The following is a 24479-nucleotide window of genomic DNA, read 5'->3' as shown; positions in this document are numbered from 1 at the left end:
GTGAAGACGTAGTCCCAACTCAGCACAAATCCATTGGATTTAAATTAAAGCTCCGTAACCACAGAGGAGCAGCTGCCAGTGTAACGCGACCTCGCGCTGAACTGTTGCAAGGCAATTCGGTAAAGCGGGTCCTCGCTTCCGAGTTCACTCCGCACAGGCAGGAAAAAGGGCAGCTATCACCAAGCGGTCAACGCTACCTCGCGCTGGCGGTCTCAATAAAGCAACAAAAAAAAATGCAAGGAATCAAACAGCGCGTCCTCGCGCTGCTGCTTATAACAATCTTTTACCGGCTACCAAGCAAAACAGTGCGTCCTCGCACTCGATAGCCTAAGGGTTCAGGAAACCAAGATTCTTCGTTCCATACGAAGAAGAAGTGTAGCGAACATAATCTTCACACGAGTCAGGAGCAAGGCGTGGCTCAAGCATCAGGAAAACAAAGCCAAGCACCTGGGAGTCATCTCTGCGCGCTTATAAGCGTGCTCAAGTCAGCTGCTGAAGTCCCAGTGTCTTGTGGGAAAGTACACAATCGTGCTCCCCTCCTAGTGCATTATGGGACATGTGGTTTGGGTAGGTTATAACAGATTCTATGCACTGGACAAACAGCGGGGAAGGGTCTTCTACTCGGACCATACCCACTGGTACGGGGCCTTCCCATCTATTCAGCAAATTAATATGGAAGACTTGGGATTTGCCCCATGTAGGATCAGTTTCTATTCGATAGGTCACCGGTGTTACTTTTGCGGTCACCTCGTACTGGCCTTGCCATTGTCCTAGCAGTTTGTGATCTGATGAAGCCATCAGTAATAGTACTGAATCTCCTACATTAAAGGACCTTTCTTTTGCCCCTTTATCATACTGTCTCTTTTGGTTTACCTGAGACGTCTCCAGGTTGTTGCGGACTATAGCTCGAATTTGACCTAGGCGGGTTCTCAGAGTGGATACATAATCCACTAATGGTTTGCTGTTATCCGGTTCGTTCTCCCATTTTTCTTGGGCCATCTCCAGCAAGGTTCTTGGCTGGTGCCTGTACAGGAGCTCGAATGGGGAATATCCAGTGCTTTTCTGCACTTTACATCGTATTGCGAACAATGCTAGGGGCAGCATATCCTCCCATTTTCTGGTTTCTAGGTCGAATAATTTTTTTAAGGTGGACTTGAGGGTGGCGTTATACCGCTCCACTAACCCATCTGTTTGAGGGTGATAGGCTGCGGTTCTAATTTGACTAATCCCTAGTTGGACACATACCTGTTTCATGATTTTGGACACAAAGGGTGTCCCTTGATCCGTCAGGATCTCTTTTGGGAATCCTACTTGGGAGAGCACTTTAATCATGGCATTGGCAATATTGGTGGTGTTGGGGCGACGTAGGGCGATTGCTTCTGGAAATCGGGTGGCGTAGTCGACAATGACCAGCACATATCGACACCCGCTTCTGGAGGGCAACAAGGGACCTATAATATCCAGCCCTACTCTGCTAAATGGTTCGTCAATGATCGGCAAGGGACGGAGGGGAACAGGGGGGGCCGGTATCTGCTAGTCTTTTGGCATATAGGAAATTCCTTGCAGTATTTTCTAACTTGTTGGTATATGCCAGGCCAGTAAAAGCGTTGCATGATCTGTTTCTCTGTTTTGTCGGTTCCAAAATGACCCCCCAACAAATGACTGTGTGCCAGGAATAACACCTTTTCTCCAGTATTTGGGGTGTCTTTCATAGATTCACATGCCTGAATCATTCCCCGTCGTCGGAGTGGGAGTCCCACGGTACATAGAAAAGCAATAATTATGTATATAACAACCAAAAAAACCCTGGTAACCTGAACCAGGAAGTAAAGTAGCCTAAGCTACAAGGGAAAAAACTTCCACAGCTATGACTATCACAGTCATTATATACAGTCCAAACTGCAGCCAATCAGGCGACAGCACCCACCAGAATGTTCTCCTCAGAGGCTCAGGCTCTCAGATTTTCTACCGCACGTCGTGTGAAGGGAGTCTCCCTGAGCTCTGCTCAGTACTTCAAGTTTTTCTGCTGTTTCTTCAACTTCTAGGATGTCAACTACAAAGAGATCCCTCTTCAGACCTTGTGAGTCCTGCGGAAAGCTTCGGCTTTTTTCTGAAGACCCTCACAAAAAATGCATCTATTGCCTCTATCCTGATCATGAGGTGAAGGAGTGTAAGATTTGCCGGACTTTACCTCAGAAAACCCTAAGGGATAGGGAAGGACGCCTTCTTCTGTGGCTACAGAAGCTCAAGGATAAAGATGCTCCTTTGTCAGAGATAGAGAGTGCCTCCTCTATGTCTTCCAGAGTGTGGCTGAAGAAGAGTTTTCTTCTACTGGGGCGAAGGTGTTAAGGAGAGCCCAGTCTGTTAAGGGCTCGGGTCAGTTTTCGTCTTCATCTAAGAAGACGTCTCCACCTTCAGGAACCAAGCCCTCTACGCCCCCGAGGAAATCAGGAAAAAATCTACCAGCTAAAAGTTTTCCTGACAGGAATTTACCTCAGGTTAGATTGCCGTCGTCGACGGCAGTGGCGTCGATGGTTATTATCGTTGACGCGGTTTCAACGTCGACGATTACATTCTCGTCGCCGAGACCTGCAATGATAATGTCATCAGCTTCGTCGCCGTCGACGCTGGTCTCGGTGAGTGTTAAACCCATCTCGTCGACGAAGGAGGTGTCATCGCTCGTCTCCGCTCCGTCGACGGTAAGAAGCAAGAAGGTTGCTCCGTCTACGAAGACTTCCTCGTCGACGACTGCTCCGTCGACTAAGATTGTGGTACCGTCGACAGTTGCCCCGACGACGAAGATGGACTCGTCGACGCCCTCGTCGATGAAGATTGCCTCGTCGGCGACGTCCTCGTCGACGAAAATTGCCTCGTCGGCGACGCCCTCGTCGACGAAGATTGCCTCGTCGACGGCTACCATCTCGTCGACGAAAACAGCCTCGTCGTCGAAAATGGCTTCTTCGTCAGGATTACCACCGTCGTCGGTTCCGTCGACGCGATTGTCACCACCTCCTTTATCTACCTGCATGGCGTCTGCCGTATCTGATCAAAGGGCAACAGCGACAACGCTTCTTCAGCGCCGAGGATCGTCTTTAGGAGCTATTTCGCCTCTAAAATTGCCGGCGCAACTTTTACAATCGGAGGAGGATGAGGATAACGACTCCGGAGAGGATGAGAGGTTTCGGACTGCAAGGAGTCCATCGGAGCTTCTCATCAAATATCAAGATGATGATGATGATGATGACCAGGACGAAGATCCTAATACGGAACCACAGCCGACACCTCCTGCACTGGTGCCGTCTGGTCAAATGCCATTGGAACTGCTTGATAATCTGCAGTATATGTTGCAAGATTATTATAGACGTTTCCCTCCTTCGGAAACGGCGGAATCTCTTCCGTCGACACCTAGGCCAAGAGTGCAGTTGTCGTCTTTTCAGTCTCCAAGACCACCTTCTCCGTTGCGGTCTCGTCAATTGCAGGTTTCTGACGATGAAAGGGAGGAAGGAGAGGTAGATGATCAATCTAGCATGTCGGAGTGGGATAATTATCAGGTACAAACTCCTTCTCCAAGTGCTCCGCCTCCGGTGGATTCTTCCCCGGTGGACATTGGGAATTTCCATTCACTTATGGAAAGAGCGACCAAGAGATTCCTGATCCCCATGGAAACAATGGAGGATGACTGCTTCCTGTATGATTTTAAGGACCAGCCAAGGAAGCAGGTTCGGGCAATACCAATCATCGACTTTATTTGGAAGGAGGGATTGAGACTGATGGCTACCCCAAATTCTCTTCCAGCAGTGTTACCTAGGCTGGACAAGAAATATAAAGCCCCAAGTAACTCGCCAGCATGCCTTATTGGTCAACCTAAGGCGGACTCTGTTATAGCACAAGCGACTCAGAGACGGGCTAGAAATCCATCAACGCCCATATCAGCTCCACCTGATAGAGATGGTAGAAGATTGGACGCAATAGGAAAGAAGGTTTCCACGATGGCAGCAACCACAGTACGGGCTGCAAACTCCCTGGCGATTTTAGGGAGATACGACCGCCAGATGTGGTCCGACATCTCTCCTTTCCTCGACATGTTATCGGAGCCTTCAAAATCCGAGGCCATAAAGATCTTGCAGGAAGGGGAGTATGCATCAGCGGGTATCATTGATGCAGCAGTGCATGTGGCATCAACTAGGTTCAGGCAGTTGGCAGGAGCTGCAGTGCTGAGGAGGCAGGGTTGGCTAAAGTCAACATCTTTTCGCCAGGAGGTGCAGTCTAAAATCATAGACATGCCATTTGATGGTGAGTCCTTGTTCGGTGCACATGTGGATGAAGCACTACAGGCGATTAAGAAGGATACGTAGACGGCAAGGTCCCTGGGTAGTTTGCAATTTCGAAAGCCTTCCTTTCGTGGAGCCAGAGGACGTGGATCCTTCTCTAGCAGGGGAGGTTATAATCAGCAGTGTTCCTTCCAAACCTCCCAAACTGGCCAAAGATCTCAGAATTATCGCCAGCAATATTACAGACAGCAAAATCAACCATATTCGCAGTCTCGAAGGAAACAGTCCTTTCGCGGACGAGAGTCCAGTAAGAAGCAATGAGTTCTACTACCTGCCACCATCTCTACCGTTACCACGTACAAAGATTGGAGGTCAAATATCCCACTTCTATTCAAATTGGTCCAAGATTACTACAGACAAGTGGGTATTAGATATAGTATCCAGAGGCCATGCTCTGGAATTCACAAAAATTCCGCCAAATTCTCCTCCCAAGGGCCCACCCCCTGCTCATCTCAAGGAGCTTTTTTCCCAAATAAATTTGATGATTCAAAAAGGAGCAATCGGAAAAAGTCCCTCTCCTACAGAAAGGAACGGGCTTTTATTCAAGGTTTTTCCTCATCCGGAAAAAGTCAGGAGAGTGGCGTCCAATTCTCGACCTTCGCGCTCTCAACAAATTTTTAAAGAAAATGTCTTTCCGGATGTTAACGCTCCAAGAAATTCTGCAGTTGCTTTCGATGGGAGATTATATGGCCACCCTCGACCTGCAGGACGCTTATTTTCATGTACCAATCCTACCCAGGCACAGAAAATTTCTACGGTTCAGAGTGGCTGGCAGGGATTTTCAATTCAAAGTCCTCCCATTTGGACTCCGTTCTGCACCCAGAGTCTTCACAAAGGTCATAGCGCCAGTGACTGCGCATCTCCGTCTGCAAGGAGTTCAGATATTCCCGTACCTGGACGACTGCCTTATCAAGGCGAGTTCCGCCAAGGTAGCATCCGAGCATGTTCAAAAATGCCTCTTACTCTTCCAGTCCCTGGGTCTGTCAACAAATCTGGAGAAATCACATTTAGCTCCTTCGCAAAGAAGAACGTTCCTAGGAGCGACATTAGACACGGATTTGTCCAAGGCCTTGGTGTCAAAAGAAAGGCAAATTAAGATATGCAACCTTGCGCGCTCACTGCTATCAAAAGAGTGCGTTTCAGTCCGTGTGTACAAATCCTTCCTAGGGATGATTTCTTCTTGCATTCATCTCATTCCCAACTGTCGGTACAGAATGAGACCGTTGCAAGAGGAGCTCAATCTGCAATGGCTTCAGATCACAGGGTCATTCGAGGATATCATTCACATCACCTCACGAATGCGGGACGCCTTTCAATGGTGGGGTCAGATGAACCACTTGAAAGAGGGTTGTCCATTTCTGGTCGAAATGCCGGATTTCACAGTCACCACAGATGCATCCCTCGAGGGTTGGGGAGCGCACCTTCAAGGAATGACAGTCAATGGCAGGTGTACTCTAGAACAAAGAAAGTGGCCTTCAACCTGCTAGAACTGCAAGCCATATTCTTGGCTCTAAAATCCTTCCAAGCCATCATCCGAGGAGCATGCATACTTGTAAGAACAGACAATACAACAAGTATGCATTACTTGAACAAACAAGGCGGGACGAGGTCAGCCCTCCTATCTCAGCAAGTGCAAGAGATTTGGGATTGGGCGATTCGCCACAAGATCAACCTCAAAGCCATTCACGTCCCAGGGATCACGAATGTTCTGGCGGATTCCCTCAGCAGAGCCACAACGTCGAATCACGAATGGGAGCTACACCAACCATTCCTAGACGGGGTATTTCACTTATGGGGGCATCCCGATCTAGACCTCTTTGCAACCAGCCAGATCCGCAAATGCCCATTCTTTGTAAGTTGGGCTCCCCAAGGACTCGCTGGGAAATGCCATTTTCGATGAATTGGTCGCAAATATATGCCTACGCTTTTCCACCAATCCCGTTAGTTCCACGAGTTCTGCGCAAGAACAAACAACAGCCTTGCCGCATGATTTTAATTGCTCCCAGGTAGCCCCGCCAGTACTGGTTCACAGAACTTCTCCTCCTCTCGGAGGCCGAGCCCATACAGTTTCGACCAATTCCACATCTTCTGACCCTTCAGAACGGTCAAATTTGTCATCCGGACCCAGCATCGCTGAGATTAGCGGCATGGCTCCTCAACAGCTTGAATTTGCACACCTAGATATTCCTCCAGACTGTCAAGAGGTTTTGGCCAATGTTCGAGCACCCGCAACTGTTAAAACTTACAAACTAAAGTGGAAGAGGTTTTGCATGTGGTGTCAATCTGTTAATCTCCATCCGATCCACGCAAGAGCAGAGCAAATTCTGCCTTTCTTTCTTCAGTTGGCGAGGTCAGGTCTTTCCCACTCTACTCTGAAGGTGTTCTTGGCTGCAATTTCAAGGTTTTGGCAAGATGGTGTTAACTCTCTCTATTCCAATAGAGTCATCCAACAATTTTTTAAGGGGTTATTTAGGATGTTCCCGCCTATTCGGCATCCACCTCCTTCTTGGCACCTTAATATAGTACTTTCACAACTAATGCGGCATCCTTTCGAGCCCATCCACAAGGCGGATCTAAAGTTCCTTTCTTGGAAGGTTGCTTTATTATTGGCTCTAACTTCAACAAGAAGGGTTAGTGATCTCCAAGCGTTCACTGTTCATCCACCCTTTCTACAATTCACATCTGAGTCTGTGGTGCTGCGCACTAATCCAAAATTTATGCCAAAGGTTCCGACGGATTTCCATCTTAATGAACCCATAGTTTTGAGAACATTCTTCCCAAATCCGATAACAGCTGCAGAAAGGGCCTTGCACTCCCTAGACATCAAAAGATGTCTGAAGTTTTACTTACAGCGTACAGCATCACTGCGCAAATCGGACCAACTCTTGGTGGCATATGGTAAACCACGCCAAGGCCATTCAGTATCAAAGCCAACCATAGCTCGTTGGATCTCGGCTGCAATTTGTTTATGCCATGATCAAGCTGGAAGACCATTGCAAGCGACCCCAAAAGCACACTCTACGAGAGCAATCTCTTCATCTACAGCTCTTTTCGCCGGTGTGCCTCTTCACCAGATCTGTAAAGCGGCAACATGGTCCAGCTGCCAGTTTACCAGAGACTACTGTTTGGAAGCTGCAAGTGATGTGGATGGATCAGTGGGACAAGCTGTTCTACGCAATCTTTTCAAATAAGGTAAGCCTCTGTTCTCCCTCCTCCACTATGCTTTTATAAGACGCTCTTTTCCATGCTATTTCTGTCTTGAAATTGTTTTGCATATGTTGAAACACACATGTATTTCTCTATGGTTATACTGTTTCATAATGTATATGTCTATGATACAAAGTGGCGTCTTATGAGCATACAGTTATGTACTGCTATCTACTCTGATTCAGGCATGTGAATCTATGAAAGACACCCCAAATACTGGAGAAGAACAATAGTTACTTACCTGTAATCTGTGGTTCTCCAGTATTGGTGTCTTTCATAGATCCACATGCAACCCGCCCACCTCCCCTCAGAGGCTTTTTAGGCTATTGTGTATTACTTCACTCCTGTGCGAGAAAATCTGAGAGCCTGAGCCTCTGAGGAGAACATTCTGGTGGGTGCTGTCGCCTGATTGGCTGCAGTTTGGACTGTATATAATGACTGTGATAGTCATAGCTGTGGAAGTTTTTTCCCTTGTAGCTTAGGCTACTTTACTTCCTGGTTCAGGTTACCAGGGTTTTTTGGTTGTTATATGCATAATTATTGCTTTTCTATGTACCGTGGGACTCCCACTCCGACGACGGGGAATGATTCAGGCATGTGAATCTATGAAAGACACCAATACTGGAGAACCACAGATTACAGGTAAGTAACTATTGTTCTTCTCGGAATGGCCCCGGTATTAGCAGCTGAGGTCGCTGTGTAGGGTTTCCTTTTCTGTATAGCAATCCCTTTTTGATAAAAAACATAGGGACCTACTCGTTGGGGTTCCTCGCTATCTAAGGCGGAGTTCCATGCTTCTTGCAGTACGGGATCCTCCCTTTGTGCGGCATGAAAGCTCCGATCCATTTCCCAGGGATTATCCTCCTGCACGATGGTTAAAGCCATGGGGATTTTCTTTTTCTCCGCTCTCTTTTGCTTCCGGCTCTTCTGTGGTTTTGAAGGTGGCCACTCCGGTTCCTCGTCTTTCAAAAAAGGGGCTGTGCTCCACCAATCCTTATCTGATTTCGTGGAACTCTTCAACATTTGGGGCAGGTTCGGATAATCGCTTCCCAGAATGACTTGTTCTGGTAAATTGGGTATGAGACCCACCTTCAGGGGAGTTCCTAAATCGTTTTGATGTTGTATCTGAACATTTGCGGTGGGATACTGTTTCGTATCTCTGTGCACACAGCGATTAGCCACGGTTTGCCCACTGGGTTGTATCCAGGGTTCCAAGTCCTGTGGCCTAACCACACTCTGGCGACAGCCCGTATCGGCTAATGCCATAGCTGCTTGTCCATTTACGGTTACCTGACAGTGATATGGGGGCAATCCTTTTGTTGAATATGAGCAGTAATAGTTACGTGCTACTCCTATGTCCATGGGTTCTTTCTTTTGGGGGCAGAACCTTGCAATATGACCCATCCCACCACAATGAAAACACTGAGGTCCTGGAGTCGGAGGCCGTATTATTGGGGTGCCTGGTATGATGGTAATGTGATCGGGCTTCTTTAACACCGGAGGTCGAGGGGACCTGTGGGTAGCATGTCCTCCCGTTTTCCACGGTTGGTCCTCCCTCCCCTTTTGTATCTCTTGTGCCCGGCTATAGGCACTGGCTATCTCCACAGCGGTCTCCAGTGTGAGATGGGCCTGTTGTCGTACCCATTTCTGTATGGGTGGATGAAGAGAGGACAGATACTGTTCTAAATAGATCTTTGCCATAATACCATCTTTATCGGTGGTGGCGGGTTTTAACCATCGATCGGTCATGTCCTTCACCCGGAAGTATATCAATCAATCAATCAAGAAATTTGTAGAGCGCGCTACTCACCCGGAGGGTCTCAAGGCGCTAGGGGGGACCGCTACTGCTTGAACAGCCAGGTCTTGAGTTGCTTCCTGAAGGAGAGGTGGTCTTGGGTCAGACGGAGGTGGATGGGGAGGGAGTTCCAAGTCTTGGCTGCCAGGTAGGAGAAGGATCTTCCTCCCATGGTGGCTCTTCGAATGCGTGGAACGGTGGCGAGGGCGTGGCTGGTCGATCGTAGCTGGTGGGTGGGAGTGTAGAAGGTCAGGCGGTTGTTGAGGTACCTGGGGCCCAGGTCGTGGAGGGCCTTGTGTGCGTGGGTGAGGAGTCGGAACGTGATTCTCTTGCTGACGGGGAGCCAGTGCAGGTCTCTCAGGTGTCCGGAGATGTGGCTGTGTCGGGGGATGTCGAGGATGAGTCTTGCTGAGGCGTTCTGGATCCGCTGGAGTCTTTTCTGTAGTTTGGCTGTGGTTCCGGTGTAGAGGGTGTTTCCGTAGTCCAGTCGGCTGGTGACGAGTGCCTGGGTGACAGTCTTCCTGGTTTCGGTGGGGATCCATCGGAAGATCTTTCGGAGCATGCGTAGGATGTTGAAGCATGATGATGAGACGGCGTTGACTTGTCTGGTCATCGAGAGGGAGGAGTCCGGGATGAAGCCCAGGTTGCGTGCGTGGTCCGTTGGTTTGGGTGCGCTGCCCAGGGCAGGGGGCCACCAGGAGTCGTCCCAGGCAGAGGGTGATGATCCAAGGATGAGGACTTCCGTCTTGTCTGAGTTCAGTTTCAGGCGGCTGTTCATCATCCACTCGGCTACGTCTTTCATCCCTTCATGTAGGTTGGTTCTGGCGGTGGCTGGGTCGTTGGTGAGGGAGAGGATCAGCTGGGTGTCGTCGGCGTAGGAGATGATGTTGAGGTTGTGTTGGCGTGCGATGGCTGCGAGGGGGCTCATGTAGACGTTGAAGAGGGTGGGGCTGAGTGATGATCCTTGTGGTACGCCGCAGATGACTTCGGTGGCCTCGGATCTGAACGGGGGGAGGCGGACTCCCTGGGTTCTTCCGGCGAGGAACGAGATGATCCACTCCAGTGCCTTCTCTTGGACTCCGATGTTGCTGAGGCGCTGCACTAGGGTGCGGTGGCAGACAGTATCGAACGCTGCGGAGAGGTCCAGGAGGATGAGAGCCGCTGTTTCCCCGTTGTCGAGCTCGGATGTCGTCAGTGGCTGCGATGAGGGCGGTCTCGGTGCTGTGGTTGGCTCGGAAGCCGGACTGCGAGTGGTCGAGGGATCCGTTCGTCTCGAGGAAGGCGGCTAGCTGTCTGTTGACGGTCTTCTCGATGACTTTGGCAGGAAACGGGAGGAGCGAGATGGGGCGGTAGTTTTTGAGGTCGGTGGGGTCTGCTGATGGTTTCTTCAGGAGGGCGCTGAGTTCGGCATGCTTCCAGCTCTCCGGGAAGGTGGCGGTGTTGAAGGAGCAGTTGATGATGTCCCGGAGTTGGGGTGCGATGACGGAGTCGGCCTTGTTGAAGACGTGGTGGGGGCATGGGTCGGTTGGTGATCCGGAGTGGATGGTGTTCATCGTGTGGATGGTGTCTTCGGTGCTGACCGGGGTCCAGGCGCGGAGGGTGGTGTTGGGGGCGTCGGTTCGGTGGTTGGGTGCGTGGTCTGTGCGCCGAAGCTGTTGTGTATGTCGGCGATCTTGCTGTGGAAGAACGAGGCGAGTGAGTCGCAGAGGTCCTGCGAGGGAGTGATGTCGTTGTTTTCGGCGCTGGGGTTGGAGAGCTCTTTGACGATGCTGAAAAGTTCCTTGCTGTTGTGTGCGTTGTTGTCTAGTCGTTCTTTGAATGCTGTCTTCTTGGTGGTGTGGATCAGCTGGTGGTGTTTGCGGGAGGCGTGCTTGAGGGCGGTCATGTTGTCTGTAGACGGGTTTTTTCACCAGGCTTTCTCGAGGGTGCGGCAGTTCTTCTTGGAGTTCTTGAGGTCGTTGTTGAACCAGGAGGCTTTCTTGCTGTTGGTCCTGATGGGATGGTTTTTCAGAGGTGCGAGGTCGTCAGCGCAGTTGGTGATCCACTGTGTGAGGTTGTTGGCTGCTTGGTTGGGGTCCGCTGAGCTGGCGGGAGGGTTCTGGCTCAGTGATGTGGAGAGCTGGTCGGTGGTGATCTTGTTCCAGCTCCGGCGGGGAGCCTGTTGTGGGTGGTGGTGAGTCGTGGTTCTTCTGAAGCTGAAGTGGACGCAGCTGTGATCTGTCCAGAGGAGTCCGGTGGAGTGGCTGAAGGAGATGTACTTGCTGGAGGAGAAGACTGGGTCAAGCGTGTGTCTGGCGTAGTTGGTGGGGGTGTTCACCAGTTGCTTGAGTCCGAGGTTGTCCAGCAGGGTGGTGGTGGTGTTGTCGTTGTTGTTCTCCAGGTGGAAATTGAGGTCCCCTAGGAGGATGTAGTCAGCGGAGGGGAGGGCGTGTGGGCTGATGATGTCTGCGATGTCTTCGCTGAATTGTGTGCGGGGTCCTGGGGGTCTGTAGATGAGGGTGCCTCTGAGTGTGGTCTTGCGGTCGGTGTGTAACTGGAAGTGAAGATGTTCGGCAGCTGTGAGGGTGTCGTCGGAGTTGGTCGTGATGCGGATGGTGTTCTTGTGGACGATGGCGATACCTCCTCCTGTCTGGTTGACTCGGTCCCTCCGGGTGATCTTGAATCCGTCCGGGATGGCGATGGCGATGTCGGGCGCTGAGGAGGCGTTCATCCAGGTTTCTGTGAGGAAGGCGACGTCTGGAGATGTGATGTCGAGCAGGTTCCAGAGTTCCACGGCGTGTCTGTGGACGGAGCGGGTATTGAGCAGGATGCACTTCAGGTGGTTGCTGCTGGTGCTTGGCTTGGCTTTGCGGGTGCGGTATGGGTCCGGATGTAGGAGAACTTGCAGGATTGGCAGGTGAAGGGTCCGTGGGTGCGTCTTGGGGCGGCTCGGCAGCAACCGGGGATCCGGCTGGTGTTGAGTGCGAGGAGGGTGGCGGCGTCGTAGGTCCGGCGGGTGGGCTGGCAACTGCGGGGGCCAGGGGGTCTGGCGCTGGGCGCGGTCCAGACGCGGACGGGCGCAGACGGGCTTGCCTTTGGCGTGCCAGCGGCGCGCCCGCTGCGCGCGTCCGCTGCGCGGCCTCCATATGAGGGGAAGAGGGAGGGAGGAGCAGCTGGGAGGTGGGAGCGGGGCGGCCAATGGGGTGCAAGGGGGCGGAGCTACCGGGACGCGGCGGCAGGAAAACGGGCGGCAAGGGGGTGACGCGGCGAGACGAGGGAAACAAAGTAAAAAGGGAGCACAATCAGGGCAACAAAAGTAAAGGGAGCTCAAATGAGGGCAACAATACCAAGGACACAGGCACTCGGGGCACAGAATGAAAAAGCGGACACAGGCACTCGGGGCACAAAATCAGAGAAGAGGACACTGGCACTCGGTCACAGAAGGCAGGCACAGGCAGTCAGGGCATGGTAGCCGGAAGTGGTCACACTGGGGGCTGCGTCCATCATTTGTTTGTTGTAACGATTTTCGCCCTAAGTGGGATGGATATTCCCAGACGTGGGACCCGTGCTCACTACGCCACTGGAGTCAAGCTATCCTGGCTGATGACGGCTGATAGCCAGAAACCGGTCCTAGGAAGCTTGTTTCCGGTCCAGGGAAGGCATGGCTTGGCAGTTCGGGCTGGACTGTTCCCATGAGGCACAGGGTCAAGACTGATTTGCATATGGCTATGTCTAAACTGGGGTGGCGTAGTGGGCAAAAGAACGATGGATTTAACCCAGATCTCTTGACTGGGGGAGAATGTCTGCATTGTCAGCATTCCGTCCATCATTTGTTTGTTGTAACGCTTTTCGCCCTAAGTGGGATGGGTATTCCCAGACGTGGGACCGGTGCTCACTACGCCACTGGAGTCAAGCTATCCTGGCTGATAGCCAGAAACCGGTCCTAGGATGCTTGATTCCGGTCCAGGGAAGACATGGCTTGGCAGTTCGGGCTGGACTGTTCCCATGAGGCACAGGGTCAAGACTGATTTGCATATGGCCATGTCTAAACTGGGGTGGCGTAGTGGGCAAAAGAACGATGGATTTAACCCAGATCTCTTGACTGGGGGAGAATGTCTGCATTGTCAGCATTCCGTCCATCATTTGTTTGTTGTAACGCAATGATTAGAGCGGCAGACCCTGATGCAGAGGTCTAGCCCGGGACCAGGGTTCAATTCCCTACCTCGGCGGGTCTTGGGCTCAAAAATTCCACGGACATGATAATTCTCGCCTTGGTGCCTATTCCAATCATGGAGTCCCACTCTGCAACTCTGGGCAATAGCTTGCTTAATCTCCACAACGGCCCCCACAACACTAAGGATGCCTGGCCTCCACCTTGGGGGTGCCCAGGAGTGGACGCCTCACAGGGAAAGCCAGGATGGGTTCCACAGCGGTATTCGTACAAGCGCCTTGAGACCCTTGCGGGTGAGTAGTGCGCTATACAAGTATCAATTTACGTGCTGCTAAACACAGTGTTGTTAATGTGTCTGGCCTTTTTAACATGGTTTACTGCTATTTTAATTCCCGGTCTGACGACGGGGAATGATTCAAGCATGTGAATATGTGAAAGAGACCAAAATTGTAGAACTGGAGTTACAAGTAGTAACTCATTTCTTATTGAATCACTCGCTTTTTAACACTTTTCTCCTTAAGGGATTATGTAATCCAGTGGTAACATGCTGAAATGCAGCTATGAAGGTTATTTGTAGATTCCTTCTTTGTGGCTAGTTTATCATGAATGTTGAGCGTCCTGTTTTCTCCCAGGTGCTCCTAAATTACAGAACTACATCTCTGAATATGCCAAGAGCACATCCATGTCCCCATCAGACATTTGAACTCTCCATTCTATAACAAATTGTATTTTTCAACAGTAGCTTACAACAAATGTGAGAATGAAACCATCACACATACTTAATGGGAAATACATTCTAGCTAAACTGGGCAGCCAACTCATTTGAGCGTCACATGCAGTTGTTCATGTCATCCTCTTTGCAAGCATCATCCCTGATTTAGAGCAATACATTCTTCACAGAATGATACATAATATCCTTAGCCATATATTTCATACCTGTGTGTAAGACCGTTTCCCCTGTGATGTCACTAGTAAATGCCTTTAGGTTGTGTGAATATGCTAAGCAGACAGACCGTTTGTAATGTGCGTTTATAAGACAATAATTCCTTTTATGTTCAGAATTTCTAGTTGGAAGGCTTAACATCCTCAAAGCAGGTCCTTTGATATTAAAAACCAGACCGTATATAGGTGGGATAATATTTTACAAAGGGTTATTGCTGCTGCAGTTGGAATCATATGAAATCTTTACAAACATATGTAAAAAGATTAAAACCTATTTAATCCTAGTATATTCACTAGTCCAATGAAACATCTTCTGGTGAAGCCCACATTATACTCCTGTTGTTTAGATTACCCCTTTCTCTTGATTAAATTCACCTCAGTTTTTGTACCATCCAGGGTCACCTGCGGCTCTTCTGTTTTTCACTTTCATCTGTAGCTCTTGCCTTTGAGACCGCATTAGTTGTCTTGCTAGACTATTGTTTTCTAAAACATTCTTAATCATAACTGAAGAATAAGTAGTGTAAAAATGAGATAAAAAAGGCAGCGTGCCTCTTCCAACTTTGCAGACATGATCTGTAAACATTTTCCGTATCAATCAGGACTTCTTGAACGCTGCTTAACTTTAGGAAAGAATTGAAGAGACACCTCTTTAAAGAGAACTACATCACAATGCATACACCATACTTTACTCCGCTCCCTGTCCTATCACTCATCAACCTTTATTCTTGTCTTTGGTCCTCTATAGTGCTAACGTGCTTTTTGGCTAGGGTTGTGCTATAGAAATACCATATACATACAAACATACTTAGAGGGGCTTGTAGTCTGCGTGCTTCAGCCTTTGGTCTGTTGAATAGGCATTCAGATTTTGCTTCTGCTTTCCACACAAAACAACATGGTGCAGCCTACATTAGCAACTGGCCCTCTTCACTTTGCGTGATTACGTAATGGTTGTGCACGGTAGTCACATCTGCTTAAAAATGGTTTCTGCTCTGCAGTGACCGCTCTTTTAAAGTGTGATTTTTAATTTTATTGTTGTACATTGTAGTTTGTATATATTTCTTGCACTTCAGGTGCCCAGTTAGATGGGGGTGTATTTCTTGTCTTCCTTTTAAAGTTGCTGTTATTGAATGTTTAATTGTAGCTGCATGAATTCCTGGTTGGGTGATAATTTCTTCTTGTATCATTCACAAAGAATAATAGTAATATGTAAGCCACAACTGAAAAGCTTGTGTTTTATATGCTTGCAATAAAAATATTTTTAAAACTGAATTACTGATTCTGCATGCTGAGGCCAAACCTATTAGCTTTGCCATTACATGTTTAGCTATTTTATTGCATTACAAAAATTTAAGGTGGTGTGAATTTTTATATTTATTATGAAATGCTGTTAACTGCATCAAGACCAATGAAATTAAAATGACCCTTACTGAAGCAGAGAAGTTGTACATTTCCATTTTGTCTCTGGTTGATAATATTCAAATCCGAGTATGACACATTAGAAGGGGTATTAGTTGAAAAAGCAGTGATACATGTCTTAATTTTCCCATGAGTGTCCCTATTCATCGAACCACACCACCCCAAAGACTCCTTGTTATAATGGTCGTTGCTATCCTATTCTCAGTGTAGAAAAGACTGACTGTAGGCATATGTATTAGTTGTGGCTTATATTGTAGGCCTTTCACCCGGAGTGTTCATTAACCTACTGGGCCTTGTAGAATATTACAAAATATTTGAGTCTTTCTGTTGCGAAGCCTAATTCTGGGTATTATAAAATGTTGTCACTTCAAATGTGTTTAAAATGGTAGGTCTTGTAAATGTACATTTACTCCTTTTCAGGTTTTAAAGCTTTACTTCGATATGAGGGCTTTGAAAATGATTCAAGTCTAGACTTTTGGTGTAACATATGTGGCCCTGACGTCCATCCGGTTGGTTGGTGCGCAACTAGTGGAAAGCCCTTAGTTCCACCTAGAAGTAAGTACATTTTATTTGAAACCCGCATTATTATTGTTTTGCTCAAATGTGCTGTTTCATTTGTCATTGACGTTGCTTATTTTTTTTTTGTTTAACTATTTTAGACCTACCTTGAAGGTAAAAATACTAATTCATAAACTGTAATGCCAAATAACCTTCGCTATAGTCTTAAAACAAACCAAATTCAGAAAGGGGCATTAATGGATGTGAGAAAGTGCTCTCTTTCTGCATGGTTGCCACCACTTTTTGCTGAATTGCTGATGTGCTTAGACTGAGTGTGCCCTGGGTTCCTGCTAATCAGGTACCCAGGGCCTATGTTCTTTCCCTAAAACTTCATTGAAGCCTAAACCCAGTTGTCATCTCTGGCCATAGGTCAGCCCCTGGTAAATGGTACCACAGGTACCCAGGGCACTGTGACCAGAAAAGGCCTCTAAGGGCTGCAGCACTTATTGGGCCACCCTTAGAGGTCCTGTACCCTTACACTCACACATTGCCTTTCAAGGCTGCTCATTTTGGTGCAGAACAAAGTGAACAGTCGACATGGCACACATTTCTGTGTGCCATGCCTACAACCCACTGCCCTGGCATAGATCAGTCACCCCTCTAGTTGGGTGCACTATACCAGTGGTGAGGGTACAGGTGCATGAGCCCTGTAGCCCTACAGTGTCTAAGGCCATTCTTAGACATTGTAAGTGCAGTGCTGCCATTAAGAGTATATGTTGCTGGGAGTTTGTCATTATGAACTCCATAGCACCATAATCGCTACACTGAAAACGGAGAAGTTTTATTTCAAACTTCTCAGCACATTAAACCCACACTGATGCCAGTGTGGGATTTAATGTAAAAAGGAAATACAGAGGGCATCTTAGAGATGTCCCCTGAAAACTAACCTACCACTAGTGTCCAAGCTGAGTGGCTGCTTTCAGCTGCCACCACCAGACATGTTTCTGGACCCCTGGGTCGAGAGCTTACTGCTCTCTGGGGCCTGAAACAATCCACATCCTGGGGCGAGGTGCCAAGCATCCTCCCCCAGGATGGGCAGGGTTCACAAAGGGGAAGCTTCAAAGGCTTGCCACCTTTGTGAGCTTTCCCAGGCCACTTGCTGCTTTCAGCAACTGGTCCCCACTGGTTCTGACCCCCACTTTGGGCAGGAGAACTTGCGGGAAAAACAAGTGAGGAAGAGAGGTGTGCCCACCTCTGCCAACTCCCCCCACCCTTCAGGTGGGGGAGGCAATTTAAAGCACAACTTAGTCCCCGCCATCTTGCAGATGGAGGGACTCCGCCAACCAGAGACAGGCTCATTCCCTCCTCCCACTGGAGAATGGCATAATAGGGGGTGTACCCACACCAGGGAAGCGACCCACTGGTCCCTACCTTTTACCTACCTGTAACGCCCCTAAATCTAGTATTTAGGGGCACCCCTGAACCTTGCTTCCTCAGACAAGAAGAAACTACAAGTGAAGAAGAAGGACTGAACAGCCGGCCTGTCTCCACCTCGAAACTGCTCCTGCGAAACCCCGGTGTGTCCGGCAGCCAGCAACTTCAAAAACTCCGGAGGAACTGCCTGTTTTCAATCTCAAAGACTGTGACTTCCGTGAACACTGGATTTGTCCATCTGCAACCTCTGGTTCGGGCCGGACACCGCGGATCCGCCCCTATCTGCACCGGCTGTCCGCAGCCTGAGCTCGAGTGGGCAAACACCATGAGGAGGCCCCCCCGCGATCCTAACCCAAGATCCGCCGACCCCTGACCTGCCTCAAGCTGACACCTATTATTAGGGAGGTTTATAAAGCTTTAAAGTTTATCAAGCTGACACCTGCAGCCTAAATCCAGAAGGTCCCACCAACCGCGATCAGGAGCTGGTAAGAAGATCCAACCCCAAAAGGCTCCCCATGCACCCGATGCCCTCCGGCTTTGGGTGGCCAAACCGACTGTGCCTAACCAACCCCTAACTTCCCAACTTACCGCTCGAAGTGGTGGTCGCACCCCGAAGACCTTCGTCCCCAAGCCTGCAGTGCCTATGCAAACCGGAGGTTCCCCATTGCAAACAGGAAGCCCGACGTTGAAACAGCACCCTGCACACGGCCGCCTTAGTGCCGCTGAGGGTGCACCTTTGGTGCTACTTTGTTTCCCCATTTGCTCCATGCTAAAATCCAGGAGCTTTGCTCCCACAACCAAGTGGCCTGCTCGTCTGCAGCCACCAATCAGAGGCCCCTTATCCCATTTGGATAACATTGGGTCTCAGCACTCTGCACCCAGCCACTGAGGGTGTAACAAGAGTGCATCCTTGACTCTGGGGGACCCCTGAGTATACCCCCAGAACCTCAACTCCCACTACCAAATACTTACCACAAAACTGATAACACTATTTTCCTCCATAGGATAACATTGACTGTTTTTCTTGGAAAAGACTGTGTGTGGAGTTTGAAAACATAAAGAAATTCCTTAAAATTTACTATTTAACAAAAACTATTTTACTTACCTCTTTATAGGAAATCCCAGAGTAGCATCCAGGTATACTACTCTGAGTAAGAAAAGTAATCTAAAAAGTAACTTCCTGAGGGGCGTGGCATGCAGCCGACATCGATGGGCGCAGGCTAGGAGAGCACCGAGATAGCCAGCGTCTCTCTCCAGCAATCCTGACATAAATCCAGCAACACGGTGAACTTTGACACCGGGATCGGACGCCGGAAGATACCAGCTTGCATCGCTGCCGATTCGGGAACGTTACATAAGCGGAGGGAGCACTGCACTGAGTGAGGTGACTGGGGCCTACATGCGGACTGGCAGCCGGGGACTCCCATAAGGAAACGCGGCGCCCGGAGAGGTAGTATGCCGGCAACTATGGACAAAGACACGGGGCACCGGCAAAGCTGAGGTGCCAGAACACCGGAGGCGGAAAGGCCAACGGGCGACACAGGGGGTCCACTTGAACATCCATCACCGCTATGGACTTGCCGTATGAACAGAGGCACCAGCAAGGGGGCGGGTCGCGGACCCCAAGTCGAACCCGCGCTCCAAACACATACATCAACCCGACGCCCAGTAAGGTGATTCCGCCAGGATTGTCGACTGTGGAAAGGGTATTGCTGCCAAAACAGGCTGCAGGCGGGCCAAGACCTCACGCGCTGGTGTGTGGGGCCTGGGCCACAGAGACAAACGGCGGGAGTGAAGAACGGCTAGTGGCGGAGGGCCGACACCGATCTCCGATCGAAATAGCAGTGGAGAAGACCCGAAGATGAGGGAACAACAAAGAAGGTGAAACTCCTTTCCTGCTCCAGATTACACAGCCGCGACATGTAATAGAACCTGAAACCTAGCAAATATTACGGCAATGCATGAACATATGACGCTATATCAATAGCCTGCAAAGATTAGTAACACAAGCCTTAATCTAATAGTCAAACCCAAGTGTTTCCAGTCACCCGGTGCCCCAGGGGGACGGCACTCTGGCCGCGGTCCTCCGAGAAGGCGCACACACCTACTGGAGGAGTATTATAACTATTGATTGTACACCGTACACGCGTGCTGGGACCAAAAGCACCCTCCCACAGTTTGGGGAGCTACGAGACATAGAACCCCATCCGCGCTGCCTCGCTGCAAACATAGATACAGCGAGGTATTTCAGAGCCGTTAGCGCAAGACAAGCAACACCCGGCCAACGCTGCGCCTGCAGCTCCGGACGCAGTTTGGCGCCTTTCTGGTAGTGCACTTCCGGGACTAAACTTTTTTGCATCGGCGGAGGTGATAGGCGGGAAAACCAAAAGGCCGTTTGTGAAATTCATTCACAGTCTGGCAGCGGTGATTACCGATCACCCTACCGCATAGCTGTTGAACCTGCCAGCCCGTCTTGCAGCCATGGGAGGCAGAGGCCAGCGTGCGACGCAAGTGAATAAATTAGCCAAATACGCCTACCGTGTCGACAAACCACAGACCCCAGAGACTCAAAAAGGGGGTGAGGACGACGCTCCATCAGGAAAACCTAAAGAACTAACCCTACATGACATAATGCACACGCTAAACCAAATGCAGACATCAATTGGCACGATTTCTACAGAGATCACACTGCTCCGTGCGGACGGTTCTAAAATAAGTGACAGACTAAAAGAGGTGGAATCCACGATGACAACTCTTTCCACAGATACAGCGACGCTACAAAGACAAGTACAGACTCTGGAAAAGGCGCACAAACTACTGGAGGCGAAACTTGACGACCAGGAAGGCCGCTCCAGACGCAATAACATTCGCCTGGTGGGGGTGCCGGAAAGTGTGCGCGGTCCGGCTCTAGACCTCTTTGTGGAAGAAATCGTAACTACTCAACTGCAACCAAAAGGATTATCCAGCTTCTTCTCGGTGGGATGCGCCCACAGAGTACCGGGTGGGAGGCCAAAGCCAGGAGCCCCACCCAGGCCTATACTTGCTCGGATCTTCAACTCCCGCGACCGAGACGCTATCCTGCAGGCAGCACGTATAGCACCCCCACTACTGGTTGACAACAGCAAGATAGCGATGTACCCAGACTATGAGGCGCTAGTAATAAAGCAATGGCGTGACTTCTTGGAGGTGAAAAAAGAGCTCCGGAATAGAGAACTCAAATATGCAGTGCTCTTCCCCGCGAAACTGAGAGTTGAGGCGGAGGGAAAGACTTGGTTCTTTACGTCGCCGCAGGAAGCCTCGGACTGGCTAGAAGGATGGCGCAAAGCCCAGGGACCCCTGTGATCAGAACAGAGACACAGACAGGCGGCCTAGAGGTCAGCAGACTCTGAATCACCACACAAGAGAACCACTGGTGATGGAACGACCCAGAAAGTACAGGGAGACTCCGATTGAGACTGAATCGATCAGACACAGGTACCAGAACCAGGGCCATCCCCAGCAGGAAAAGGTTTTCAAAATAAGAGTGGAGTGTGTCAACTCCGATGCAGAACTGGGAAACAGACCTCACCTCGAAAATAAAGATACTAATGCAGATGCTGGTGGACTACGGCGACGATGTCACTGAATGCTATATATGAAGTCGTGGACATGCCATGGCACGTTGGGAGGGATCGAGACTGGTCGCGAATGGCTCTCCCCCTCAGCACGCAAGTAGAAAGTTATGGGGAGTAAGCACTCTGCTCAGTTGGGGAGGTGGGTAGGGAAGCAGGGAGGGGGTAGGGATCCGTTACAGGGGTGTTGTTTGAATTGGTTCAGCTGAATACCACAGACCACGTGACAATACGAACTAACAGTAACGCATACACGCTTCACAACAAATACACGCTCCATAGCGAGGTAATCAAACACAAGACTACAAACGTAACCAATGATGGTCGACAACACACAAACTATAGACAGTAATGGAAGACTCGTACACCTCACCATGATGTCATGGAATGTGAATGGGTTGGGGGACAAGATAAAGAGGGGTCTGGTCCTGCAATATGTCAAGAGAAAGGGACTGGCAGTGGCATTGCTACAAGAATCGCACCTGACAGGCTCCACCTGTAAGGCCCTAGACAGATGAGGATACAAAATGGCAGGGCATTCCGAATTCACTTCAGGCTCTAGAGGAGTAGGAGTCCTAAAACAGAAACGATGCCCCTTAATAATAATAAAGTCCTGGACAGACGGCCATGGTAGATTTGCCGCAGTTGCATGCCAATGGGAAGGGAAACCATATAATCTGGTATTGGTCTACATCCCACCTGGTTTACACCACTCCACCCTCCCAGACCTAGGCAAATTCCTGCTCGCACTTCCGCAGGGAGAACTTATTGTAGGGGGGGGGGACTTCAATGCAGTCATTGATGCACCCATGGATAGCAGACCCACCAGGGACTCCGGCAGCCCCTATCCCAGACTGAAGGATTTCATTAACGCGATGTTTGGAGAACTAAGCACCCTCACGAGCACCAATATACCTTCCACTCAGGGGCACACAACAGTCTGTCAAGAATTGATTATATATTTACGCTGGCGGCGGGGATGGAGAGGGTACTAGATATAGCACACCTGCCTAGGGGTATATCGGACCACTCACCAGTATTGCTTACCTATGCTTCCTTCATCCCGGGTAGACGCAGACTCTTCCCAATATACCCACACTATTTAAAGAATAAAGAAATTAAGAAAAAATTGATCATAACCACGAAACGGTACTTTGAGGAAAATGTTCACTCAGTGACTGCAACAACGACACTGTGGGAAGCATACAAAACGGTCCTACATGGCCAGGCTGTCTCATTGGTGACACATCATAAGACACAACAACACCAACAAACCCAAGCATTAGAACACCAGTTAGAAAGGGCAGAAGTGGATCACGCCTCAAATATTAACGAGGACACCACCCACAAGCTTCAGTTAGCACAACAGGATTATAAAAACCTATTTGTGGGAGGAAACAAAATCCAGACTCACGGCCCCGCAGCACACCATTTACGAACAAGGTGATAAGGCAGGAAATCTACTGGCCTGGCTGGACAAAAAGGAAAAAGCCAGTAGATGGATAGCGCAGCTAGAAATACAACAAGGTGTGATGATCTCAGACCCACAGGTCATAGTCGACAAATTAGCGACCCATTATGAGCACATTTATACACCCATAGCCACTATCACAGTGGAGGAGAAGATAGCCTTTCTAAAAGATATTAAAATGCCAAGGCTAACCCAAGAGGCAGCACAATCACTGGAGACAGATCTCACGCAAGATGAACTGACTCTGGCAATATTAGCCTTACATACATGTTCGCGGTCCTCCATCATTTGGGCTTCGGAACCAAATTCATACGATGGGTGAAACTAATATACACGAAGCCAATGGCGCAAGTGGTGGCAAATGGGCGCATCTCGGCAACCTTCCCGTTGAGTAAAGGGACAAGGCAGGGGTGTCCCTTATCACCGATATTATTTACAATTGTACTAGAACCACTGGCGGCATGGATTCGGCAAGACCCGGTAATCCGTGGGCTCAAGTGGACACTGGACTGGGAGGACAGCATCTCGTTCTATGCCGACGATGTGCTCCTAGATCTGGCCTCGCCCTCCCGCTCCCTTAACTGCCTCCTGGATATTTGTGCGGCTTTTGGGCGAGTGTCAAGATACACTATAAACTGGATGAAATCACATATTTTCATACTCTCGGGGGATACCCCACGACTCCCGCGCAAGTGTGACATACAAATAGCTCAGGAAGGGTTTAAATACCTCTGTATTTATATAACGTATCAAGACACACACTTTATTGCAGAAAATCTCATGAAACCTCTGGCGCGTTTTTGACGAGATGTACTCCACTGGCGGTCCCTACCACTCACATTGTTAGGCAGGGCAGCCCTCTTTAAAATGATGGCGCTCCCTAGATTTCTCTATATCCTACAAAATACGCCATTTCCGACCCCACCGACGTACTTCATAGCAATTAACAATGAAGTGAATAAACTATTTTGGGATGGTAAGGCAACCCGTACTGCTATGCATAAGCTGGTCAAAAGCTGGTACGATGGAGGCATAGCGCTCCCCCCTTATCAAAACATACTACTGGGCATCTCAATTGGCGGTAATAAATCAATGGCTTCACGCTGCTCAGGAGGAACCGGCTTACCGCATGGACAGACATCTCTTCGGTATGAACGGTATGCTGGGGGAACTATACAATAAAAATAAAACAAAGAATCTAACAGGGCCGACAGCGCACACAATCAGGGTATGGCATGAGGCTCAAAGAGAGCTGGGATAGGAGGGAGTCCTGACGCAGGCGACGCCACTGTGGGACACGAGCAAATTAGGCAAGTTACGCAATACCAAGGGCTTTAGGCAATGGGACGTAATAAGCATCTCAAAGATTGGGGACCTATGGCAAAAAGGTGAGACCATCCAGTTTCCACAACTACAACAATCCTATGGCCTAGCAAACTCGGAGGCTGACAGATACATGCAAATTAGACACACACTCATGACATTGATCCCACATGGCACACAACCACCAGAGTCGTCACCCCTAGAAGATAGACTCCTCACTGATCATATGACGATAAGAGCCATCTCATGGACTCATAAGAAAATAATCAACAACCAACTGGACCCGACAGTAATCCTGAAA

At 49.4% G+C, this 24479-nt stretch overlaps 1 protein-coding gene across 2 annotated transcripts in view; it reads left to right on the top strand.

The window, feature by feature from the left end:
* MBTD1 (mbt domain containing 1) overlaps window positions 1–24479 on the top strand; it is a 696883-nt gene that overhangs the window by 80300 nt on the left and 592104 nt on the right. For both annotated transcript variants that reach the window (XM_085617153.1, XM_085617152.1), the window contains exon 7: window positions 16262–16396. In XM_085617153.1, the coding sequence (XP_085473279.1) occupies window positions 16262–16396 (135 nt within the window). The remainder of the gene's footprint in view (window positions 1–16261; window positions 16397–24479) is intronic.

The sequence above is a fragment of the Triturus cristatus genome, chromosome 7 (genome assembly GCF_964204655.1).
Source record: "Triturus cristatus chromosome 7, aTriCri1.1, whole genome shotgun sequence".
NCBI classification, from domain to species: Eukaryota; Metazoa; Chordata; class Amphibia; order Caudata; family Salamandridae; genus Triturus; species Triturus cristatus.
Note: the sequence above shows the minus strand (reverse complement) of the source record. Positions and strands in the feature narration are given on the sequence as shown.